Source organism: Anas platyrhynchos, chromosome 9, assembly GCF_047663525.1.
Source record: "Anas platyrhynchos isolate ZD024472 breed Pekin duck chromosome 9, IASCAAS_PekinDuck_T2T, whole genome shotgun sequence".
Classification (NCBI taxonomy): Eukaryota; Metazoa; Chordata; class Aves; order Anseriformes; family Anatidae; genus Anas; species Anas platyrhynchos.
The window spans coordinates 10,189,057-10,199,871 of NC_092595.1; the positions used below are offsets into that span (position 1 = coordinate 10,189,057).

At 55.0% G+C, this 10,815-nt stretch overlaps 1 protein-coding gene across 1 annotated transcript; it reads right to left on the reverse strand.

Moving 5' to 3' along the window:
- Positions 1–38: 38 nt before the first annotated feature.
- On the reverse strand, positions 39–5,995 carry C9H2orf72 (chromosome 9 C2orf72 homolog). Its single transcript, XM_038183628.2, has 3 exons — positions 5,396–5,995; positions 2,525–2,641; positions 39–1,700 (listed from the first exon to the last, which is right to left on the reverse strand). The coding sequence occupies exons 1-3, from the start codon at positions 5,943–5,945 to the stop codon at positions 1,612–1,614; spliced, it is 756 nt and encodes a 251-aa protein (XP_038039556.2). The 5' UTR covers positions 5,946–5,995; the 3' UTR covers positions 39–1,611.
- Between the last annotated feature and the right edge of the window lie 4,820 nt (positions 5,996–10,815).

Sequence of the window (10,815 nt, forward strand, 5' to 3'; positions counted from 1 at the left end):
AACATGATTTTAAAGACGACACTACAGGAAACGAGCACTTTGTAATTCAGAAATGAAACGTCTTTATTCATTACAGCAAACACTTAGAATAACAGAGCCCTTAAATTATGAAATCAATTAAACCTGTAAAATTTAATGCAGCACCATCGTGTACCCACTTAATGCAGGAAAAAAACAAACAAACAACAACAAAAAAAAAAACAACAGTTGCTTCACTCCTCAGCCAAAGGAAAAGAAATACTTGGGGTCAGATACATTCCCAGTCACACCTCTCTAAATCACTCGCACTTCATCAGTTTCAATGGAAATTTCAGTGCGAAATGTGCAATGATTTACCTATAAATTACCAGCAAATAAATCCATTGGATTTGTAACACTAAGGTTTAACCGCAGATTTGTAGTGGGTCGCTTCTTCATTGGTACATTCCGGGTGGCAAAGGCCAAATACTGCAAGAAAACAAAGATTTTCCACTCCCAGCCCAAAGGGCAGAGCAGCACCATCAGAAGGGCAACGACTCTAACCCCAGCGTTACCGTTGTCACCCTGGTGAGGTAGGCAAGGCGTCGCCATCCCCATCCTGCTGGTGGGGAGACTGAGGCACAGAAAGACCTGCAGACGGTCATGAGTTGGGTAACAAACCCAGCCCCTGCTTCAGGGAAGAGCTAGGGAAAAGCCCAAGGCACGCTGCTGGAGGGGAGTGCTGGCTGGAGCCAGCAGTACCGCAGGTGCTCTGCTGCCAAGGGGAAAAAAAAGTGAGAAAGAAGACAGACGGACACCCAGGGAGGACAGACTGCCGCCATCCAGCAGGGAATGGGGATGCAGGACGTGAGGGGCTGAAGCTTCTGGCCTGAGCTGGGTGAAATCCAAAGGGACATCCAGGAGCAAACACAGCCCAGCAGCTTGGGCCAAAAGCAAACCAAGACCTGTTTTCTGTGGCATTAAATTAAGAATAAAACAGGTATTCCACCATTATACATTCCCCGTAAACCAAGGGCTTGTAATTTTGTTGCTCCACAGGCTACGGGTAGCCTTTTGGAACTGCTTAAACATTTCTTAAATGTTTCTTCACATGGCTTATCTACATCTAAGCCTTTTCAGCTGGCCAAGACCTCATATTTAGTCCCACCGCAGTCTCCATGCCACTGTGTTGTCTTTTCCTTTTTTTTTTTTTCCTTGATCAGAGAGAGGGCAGGAACTTCAAAACAGCGATAAAGCATGAAAACAAGGCAGCAGGCTCCGTTTGCCTGGGAGGCCAACCTCAGTGGGGAATTGTGCTCTAAATTAGCAAGTATTCCCCTTTCTTCATGCAGATTGACACCTGAAGTCCCCACGTCACCTCGCCCAGGGTCCATTCCCAAAGGGCTTCTCCAAAGCCCAGTGTGCACCAGCTGCAGGCACCCTAGGGCAGCAGGGCGCAGGGCACGGGGTGGCTCTGGCATGGACCTCGGAGGCTGTTGGCAGCCGTGGAAGACCCTGGTGAATTCCAGCATCTCCTGGGAGCGGTGGGCTCTGCGAGAAGAGGCTGAGCAGGCACACAGCAGCTCCTCCTCCCGCTGCTCCACACCAGCCAGGCAGGACCGGGACATGGATCGTGCCGGGTGCCCCTCAGCTCTAGGTGCCCGCACCTCCAGCAGCTTCTTCGTAGTTCCCATTAAGAGACAGGCTGGTCAGAGCCACTTCCTGGGGGTCCTGCTGGTCATCTGCAAAGAGCAGAGAGAGGTCAAGGGAGAGCTGGGTGGGAAACCCTTCCTTGTGCAAGCTGCAACTTAAACCAACACGGAAATAAAGCATAGGCATGAAGCAATTGCTGTATTCTCACAACCTAAGCACAGCTGTTGTTTGTTTTATTCATAATGGATTCTCATTTTGTTTTGCAAACTCAGCATCGCTTCACCAAGCAGAGGTGACCCATGAGCAAAGGAGCAGCATCCCTGCAGACAGCCCCACGGACTCCTGCAGACTCAGCAACCTCAAAGTGCTCTGCGCAGGTATCAGGCTTCGCCTGCCTGGCATCGACTGCAAGACCGGGCACATCAATTTTCTCAGCCGCTGTCTTCCCCTAGAGGAGCTGGCTCAGAGCTGCACAAATCGGCCATTTCAGTTGTTTTCTCAGACCCTTGTGTTTTTTACAGAGGACCCCCTTGCTCACACACTCCATGCAGCAGCGTGGATCTCTGCACCACACCTGAACAATTTCCGTCCAAGGCTGGCTGCCCTCTAGCTCACCCCCACCAGCCCCAAATGCAAGCGGTTTGGGGCTGCAGCCAACAGTATTTACAGAAAACATCACGTAAAATTGGGGTGAGGCTTCCAATTCACGGTGTGGATGCAGAGCAGTCGTGTCACCAGGATCTCCTGCAAAAGGTTCTGGCCAAACTTGAGCCAGGAAAGAGACGTTTGGAGCTGGAAATGGCTTCAGGAGGCCACCAGCAAGGGGTGTGGGCATGAGGACCACCAGGGAGTCAGTGGGGAACCTCCAGCAGTCACAGCAGGAGTACAAGGCCCTGGCGGGAGCTGGGCATACCTTCATGAACATTGTTTGCATCTTTGGATACGTGGCCTTTTCTCCGGCTCCTCCGGCTCCAAGAAGTGCACGGCAGGAAGGCAGGCAGCCTCCACCTCTCCCTCTCCTTCTCCTCTTCTGGACAAACCAGAGAAGACCAGTTCAGGATAGTGCTGGGTCAGCGCCGTGCTCCCCCCTCCTCCCGACTCACCCCCTCCAGCAGCAAAACCGGGGCCCTCCTTGCCGAAAAGCACAGGGCAGCTCCTGGAAATCCTCATCTCAGGCTTCCAGTGCCTGGAAATTTGTCCCCACTGTGCCACAGGACTGCCAGAACCCACCCTGAGGGCTCGTTTCCCCCAGCAGACGCTGGTTTGGATGGGGCAGGCACTGGTGGCCCAGGAAGAGAAACCTGGCAGGGGCTCAGCCAGCGCACGTGGTGGTCCTGAGGACTAACACACCTACAGCACTCCTGCAGGAGGAAGGGTTTTTTTGTATTACCACACAGCTTCTGCCATCTCGACCTACTGACTGCTCCCCCCTTTATTCAGCAACCTTACAGGGAGCAGGGGCCTGCAGGACACCAAAAAACTAAAGCTGTAACGCCTGCAAGGTGCAGAGAGCGTGTGGCCTCCATCCACGTACAGCATTTATTCTGGAGGACGATGAAGGTCACAGCTCACAAGCTGCTGGAGTGTTTCACTGTTAACATGAAGGCTTGCAAACACTACAACAATTTTGCACGGTCTCCAAGAGCAGCAGCTCAGCATCCCCATTGAAATACCTCACAGCCTTTCACCTCCTAATCAGATCTTATCTCCCGGTGACAAATGATAAACCGTTTCAGCGTCCTTCGTCTTATCACACCATTGCAACACCAAAAGCTTTACATTAGCCGCCGTTTCCTAGCCCTAGCCGTCCACAAACCAAAACCTGCAGCCACAAACACATCCCCTCCTCACAGCCCTCGGGGGCCCTGCACACTCCGGGGCACCTGGCTGAGACCCGAGGCATGTGAGCCCCCTTGTTGCTCCCATCCCAGCTCCACCACACAATGAGCAGAGCCTGGGACCTTCCCAGCAAGGGGCTCAGCTCCAGGGTGGCTTTCCTGGGCAGGGCAGTGATGTGTTGGATGAGGAAGGGGCACCGAGGCTGGTCTGAAATAAAAAGGGCACGAGCACACGGACACAGCCTTACAAGTTACACCACTGGCAACAAACATGGATGCTCTGTGTTCCTCCCTGTATCCTTATTCAGATGCAAGAGCAGCTTTTGTCAGCTTAGCACAAGCCCCTTTCAAAACTGAGAAGGGAAAATTCAAAGCTGAGAAGGGAACTGTGACGAGCTCAGCCCCCACTAATGACATCTTTCCGTGGCACCCCTAGAACCTGCTTTGCAGGGCGCTCCACACCCCCAGGCCCATATTTCACACATTCCTCCCTCACACTACACTAAACATATCATTCTCCTTGGGGAAGGCCACAGGGTGAAGGAGCCCAGGCCACACTGGAGCAAATTCTCCTCCATGTGGCTGGCACTGCCACATCCCCAGCTCTCCGGAGTGGCACAGCAGGAGCCACATGGAGATTTCGGTACGTAGGGCTCACAAGGGCATGAAAAGAAGCCGACCCTGCAGCTGAGGAGCATCCTCATCACACACGCAGACCATGGGACACTTACATGACTAAGAGCACCGTCAGAGGTGAATTAAAGCTGAGTCCTCCTACCCACAATGCGTACAAAGCACACACAAACAGGCTTCTGGCAGCGCCTGCTCGGGCTTTCTGCTCCTCTTTCTCCACTGCTCTCCAACCCCACTGCTACACGGAGCACAAATCCACAGCTACTCACAAAGATGTGAGTCTGAGGCAAATGCCAGCAGTGCAAAGGTGAAAAAAGGTTTTCTGCCTCTGCAGCTGCTGTCCCAGCAGAGCAGAACCGGAGGGAGCACTGGCGTCTGGGAGATCACCAGAAGGAATTCTTGCAGTGGGAACAATGTGAGGAAAGCGAACGCCTGCAGGAGGAGAGAAGATGGAAAGGGGAACAAGCCTGACTCAGCACTAAGGGTTGGCAGAAGAGAGCCCCACACCCTCCAGTGGGATGCAGCGGGTCCCAGGGGGATGCAGTGGGACCCCTCAGGGGCAGGGCTCAGAAAGAGCAGAACGCCAGAGCACCAGGACATGAAGTGGAGCAAGAGAAAAGTGGGAAAAATGAAAAGAAGGAAGAAGAAAGGGGAACAGCCCAAGACAAGCAGTGTCTAAGATTAACGTGAGCCTGTATTTTTTTTTTTTATGTGGCTGCCGTGGGGCAGAGCCTGCCCAGCTGCCCAGCGCCCTGTGCCTGCACACAACCACACCTCGCCTCTCGCCTCAAGGTCCCGGTGACACCCAGCTTGCATCCTGCCAGCCTCACGGGGCTCACAGTGGCCACCCAAACACTTTCTTGTTCTATCTCATTCCGTAAAGCCGACACCAGCACTTTCCTCCTGCAGGACCTGCGGCACGGGCAGCACCCCAAGCCCCTGTCCCCTGGATGTAAGCACGGTGTGCCACCGTGTCACAGCCACCACCTGCCACATCCCTGCCACCCAAGCGCTGCCTTCAGAGCTTCCCAAGCTGCCAGGGCTGGGATCCCCACCGGGAAGGGGCAGATCCCATCGGGAAGGCTCAGACCCCACCAGCATGAAGCTGATCCCTTCGGGTCCAACCGAGGAGGGCCTGATCCCACCGGCCACCGCAGCAAATCCCATTGCAGCAGAGCAAATCCCATTGAGAAGCAGCACTTCTCCTTGGGCTGGCATCCCTTAGGGGTGGATCAGACCCCGATGGGAAGCACCACGCGGCTCCCTGACCCACCCGGGCGGGATGCCCACCCTGTGCCCGGTCCCCCCGGTACCTGCGGGGTGCTGCAGGGCTGCTCGCAGAGCTCGGCAGGCTGCGGCACGGCACTCCCGGAGAGCTGCGGGACTCCCGGGGCTGTACCGAGCCCCCTGCACGGTTCCCGGGGCCGGGAAGTGGCGGCGGAGGGTGGCGTCCAGCACCGCCGCATCCTCCCCGTCCCCCCCGGGCAGGAGGACACCGACGACGGCGGCGGGCGGAGACCCCGGGGGGAGGCGACCCCTCACGTCCCGCACCACCTCCCGCAGCCGGGCCCGGTTCCCCCGGCCCCTCGCCGCCCCCCCTCGGCACAGCACCAGCAGCAGCCCCGCAGACAGCGCCCGCCGCCCTCCTTCACCCCGGGAGCGGCACCGGGAACGGGACGGGCAGCCCGGGGTCGGTGCAGGGACCGGAGGAGCTTCGTCTCCCAGCAAATCTCGGGCGAACGAAGCCAAGGTGGAAGCCACCGGGGCTCCCTCGGCCACCTCGGCCACCAGCAGCACCGCCCGCCGCCCCCCCGCCCGCTCCACCAGCGCCCGCAGCTCCCGCAGCTCCTCCGCAGCCTCCATCCTCTGCAGCCTCCTCCCCAACCTCCTCCCCAACCTCCCCAAGCTCCGTGGAGCCCGGCCCGCAGCAATGCACCGCCCCCCCACCCCCTCCCCCGGCCCGCCTCCCGGCCCCGCAGCTCCGCAAGGGGCTGGCCCCATAGCGACCCCGATAGATGGGGGGGTGACCGCACGCCCCACGCGTGTGATGTGCCCCCCGAGGGGGTGGTGGGGTGACCTCCGGGGGCACCTTGGGCTGTAGCCCCCAGCTGGCTGTGCTATAACCCCGATAACACCACGCTGCGGGGGTCAGCACCCCATGCCCATACCCACCCCACAGCTCGCAGGTTCGCCAATTCATGCACAAGCACAAAGCCCCAGAAACACCCCAAATCCGAGCTGTGACCCCACCCCACATGCTGCACCCCGGGGTCCCTTCCCACGCAGTCCCCCTTTGCTCCCCCTCTGCAAACACCGCATCCCCCCGTAGCACAAAACACAACCCCTGAGCCCCACCGGCCCTGGGACACGTCCCATGGGAGCACGGGATGCTTGCGGGGGTAAATGTGGGGCTGTAATTAGGGTTTCAGCGCTGGCACATGTTTAACAGCCCCAGCACAGGGAAGAGGCCACGAGTTGGCACGCCTGTAGGTGAACCAGGAAGCTCCGACCTGCAGCACACGTGGTGAACGCTTTCCCTATTCCACATTGGAAGCGGGTCCCAGACTCCCCAAAAATATTTAATAGCTCCCCGTTTAATGGGGGAGGAAAGGCTCGGAGGTGCCAGCAGCAGGCAGCTGCCCTTGCGGAGCACCTCTGTGGGACATGGAGGCCCCAGAGCATCGAGGATGGAAGCAGAGCAGAAATTCACGCACCACCCAGCCACCCGGGGTCTGTGCTTCCCAAAAAGCCACCTTGCCCGCTCCCTGCCTGTCCCCTTGGCCACCAGTGTTAAGCCAGGAAAAAGCATGCTCCAGCTACAAAAGGTTTAGGAACGCTGCCCCACACCAGCATCATGGGGCTGGACAGCCTGGGCAAGGGTTTCAGAGAGACTTTCTGCCCTAGCTCTTAGTAAAAGTAACTTACTCATTGACTAGTGCTGATAACCAGGTTGGGGGAGATAAACCAGGGGGATTAGGCTCCTCTGCCAAAGATCAGGGTCTGTTGTTGCAAGAGGCTACACTCCCGCACCAGCGTGGGGATCCTGAGAGCAGATGTCAGCGTGCCAGGGCTATAATCAGACATGGTTCAACACCCAGGTCTGGCCTTAATGTTGCCCAGGTTTTACATTTACGAGGATCTCCTCTCATCTGGTCAGAATCCTGCTCGTGGCCCTGCATTTTATCTGGGGGAGAAGAGCCCTGGGTGCAGTCAGCACCAGGAGCTCTGCCAGGAGCAGCAGCAGGGGCACCAGGAAGGTGCAGGGCCCCAGAAGCCCACAGCCTTGGGTTCTCTCTGCTCACACCTTCCCCTCTTGCAGAATTTTGGGTATGGAGCTCATACCAGGGGTTCTCCAGACACCAGCCACAAGCAGAAGGTCTCCTGGAAGGGATTTGTACAGCAAAACATCTGAAGAGCTCCTCCCTGCAAGCACCAAGCCAAGGAAAGGCTCCTGCTTTGGCAAGTTGGACCAGGGGAAACCCAGACCTGTTTGCTCTGAGGATGTGGGGCGCTCCCTGCAAACCAGCCCCACGGCACATTAAAATTGCACGCCAGCCTGCCAAAACACTGCTGGCACATCCTGCAGCGTGGCAGAGCCAGCGACACCCCACCTGATGCGCCAAGACCACCACAGCATCGGTCTCGCAGGGCTCTTCTCAACCAGTGCCGTGCCAGTGGCTCGCACAGAGACCCCAAAATACCTCGGGAAGGGGGCTTTCGGCAGGTCACTCCCCGGGTTGATGAAGTTTTTCCTTGTGGGGAGGGTACAGGAAGAACCGCAGGGATCTTCCCAGCTGAGCCCAGAACAAGCACTGCTGGCTCTTTCTCCTCGGTGGCCCTGACGTTTAAACTGCCAGCACAGCCACCCAAAAACTAATATTTGGGAACGGATGGAGCTGTTCTTTGTGGCCTCTGCGATTGTGCGGTTAATTTTGGGTACACATCTACCATTGCCAGAGGGGGCTGGTTGGAAAGGTGAATGTCACCCACAATACCCAAACAACCGCGTTTACATTTCCTTACTCATTAACAGAGGCGAGATCTTACAGCAAATACACCTTTATCTCCCCTTGCGTTACTTAGAGAGAGCTCACACGGGTCAGAGGCAGCCGTCGGCTCAGCACTATTGGCAGTCCCCAACAGAGCGACTTCAGAGCTCTGGCAGGGAGCCGAGCAGAAAGCCAGATGTGTTTACAGGGCCCGACACTCTGCCCTTTGCCTTCAGACAGCAATCTGACAGAAAGGCTTGTAGGAAATCTCTACGGCTTGCCCTAAATGCGGCAGGGCAATTGCACCTCTTACATATGCCCGTGCCTGTTCAGGGCAAATACATCATCTCTTCATTTTGGACTTCAAAAGGGGAAGAGAGGACGCTTTGTCCAGAGAAATAAATATACCTTTTATATTAGGAGTGCCTCAACGTCGAGGCAAGACCAAAGATCTGTGGGATTAGGCCCCTTAGGAGATGCATTTACCATGATTTACCTCTCATTTAGAGAGCAGAGAGGACAGGATAAAGGCTTCTTATCTTTCCTTTCTATTTACGTGTATCCCAAGCAGGTTTCCAACCCAAAGATTTCCCAACCCCACTTTGCCATCAGTTGTTTGGTGAAGCTTCTCCCATCACCAGTTTCTTCTGATACAGACAAAATCCTGTTTTTTTTTGTTTGCTTTTTTTTTTTTTTTTTTTTTTTTGCTTAGAGTCAAGTGATCCCTGGGCTCTGCCAGAGCCAAGGAAGAAATAACCACCGTGTCCCTGTGCTCCCAGCCTCGAAAAAACCTAGTGGCCATGGTTTTGATGACAGGACCTGAGCCACGAAGGACAGGTCCATCAGCTCCCCAGGCTGGAGTTGTTGCAATGGGCAGAGCAGGATGTTTTGGAGCTGCCTGCTTTCACATCGTTGAGCCCTGAAAGGGGCCACAGGTAGCCAGCTGGCAAGGTTCCCTCCTGGCACCCTACCTGATTGCCCCAACACGCGTTTGGACTTTGTCCTGGCACGTAGGCACGACGCATTGGATCAGTAAGGAGCAGGGCTACCAAAGTTTTCTTTCAGAAAGAGGCCAAGCTCGGTTTGAGTGCCATTTTGATTAAGATCTTCTTTTGGAGGTGGCAATCTGATGCTCAAACACCAGGAGCCCACAGGACTGACGATCTGCAATGCTCGCAGTGTGTGATGCCAGCTGAGCAGAGCAGGTCGCTCTCTCTGCCTTGGGAAGAGACCTGCAGCCCTCAACAGATTTATCAGCCTGGTGCTTCACAGCTTCTGTCCCACCAGCAGCGCTTGGCGGTGCCACACAAAGTGCCTGGGCATGGCAGGAACACGCTGACAGGAGAAACTCGAGTGACACACAAATTGTGCCTGAAATTGGGTGGCTAACCAGCTTTTGGATGTTTCAGCAGATAGTAGAGGCACAGGATTTCATCATGGTTACGTGCTTTAAGGATGCTCTAACGTGCTGATGAGTCTTTTGAAGCTGAACTTTCTACAATGACAAACTGCCTGCAGCACACATCAAGCATCTTGTGTTGACTCGAGGGAGGTAATTTCTGCTTTAGCTTGAACCAAAACAGCAAGTGCACACTAAAAAGGTGGGGCTTTACCTCAAGATGCCTGATTGCTCACGGAAGGACTCTTCCACAACACAGAAATCAGGTCAAGTGTGTTACAATTACATCCAAACAACCAGACAAGGTCATTTTCCTCCCTGTCCTTTAAAGCACTTTTTCCCCACAGAACCAAAACCTCATCCAAGAGGCTGCAAAGTACCAGCATCGAGTAAAGGTAGAGTAAAGGTAGAGTAAAGGTAGAGTAAAGGTAGAGTAAAGGTAGAGTAAAGGTAGAGTAAAGGTAGAGTAAAGGTAGAGTAAAGGTAGAGTAAAGGTAGAGTAAAGGTAGAGTAAAGGTAGAGTAAAGGTAGAGTAAAGGTAGAGTAAAGGTAGAGTAAAGGTAGAGTAAAGGTAGAGTAAAGGTAGAGTAAAGGTAGAGTAAAGGTAGAGTAGTTTCTTCCTACTTTCTTCTGGGTTTCTTCCACTGTGCCGGTGCTGGGACAGTCTGAAGCCCAGAGGCAGCTCTGTGAGTCCTGCTCTGACTCACTCCCTGCTCACAGCTGAACCAGCCCAGCAGGCTTCCAGGGGACATCGCTTGCTCCAATCTCGTTTCATGCAAAGCAGAAAGTCAGTGATTTTTGACAAGAGATTCCCGAGGGAGGTTGTTCAGCTTTGATGCAGCAAAATCAGGGTTTTGGAGCAGGATGGCATGAAGCTGTGGGAGCAGTGTCCCCTTGTGGCAGCAGGCAGCTGAGACATCCTCAGGATCCTGCCTGGCCCTTCCCTGCAGGCTGCACACAGAGATCCGTTCAGTGTCTGTCCTTCCTTGGGACATGATTTTAATTCTCAGATCACACTGCTTGTGAAGCCCAGCTCATCCTCCCTCCTGTATCGGAACCTGGTCACAAAGCACCACACTGACCTCCCCTGCACCTCAGGATGGATCGCCACCAGCACAGCTGGCACACAGAGGAGGCTCCTCACCTTCCTGAGGGTCTCACTCACCCAGAAGATCCCACTGCATGAACTACTTCAAAGCGGTGGCTTGCCACAGCATAAAAATCAGACGTGGTCAAATCTCCTCCTTTCCTTCCTCCGTCACCCTCTCCATCTGCTGTAGTTTGGCACTTCAACTGTGCCAAAAGGATCCTGGACAAAATCCAGCAGCACAGTGAGGGCCGTCAC

Coding starts and splice junctions, on each gene's coding strand:
- C9H2orf72 (XM_038183628.2), bottom strand. CDS start 5,945: ATGGAGGCTGCGGAGGAGCTGCGGGAGCTGCGGGCGCTGGTGGAGCGG. Junction 2,642..5,395: donor AGCCCTGCAGCACCCCGCAG/GTACCGGGGGGA, acceptor TGGTTTGTCCAG/AAGAGGAGAAGGAGAGGGAG. Junction 1,701..2,524: donor TGCAAACAATGTTCATGAAG/GTATGCCCAGCT, acceptor TGCTCTTTGCAG/ATGACCAGCAGGACCCCCAG.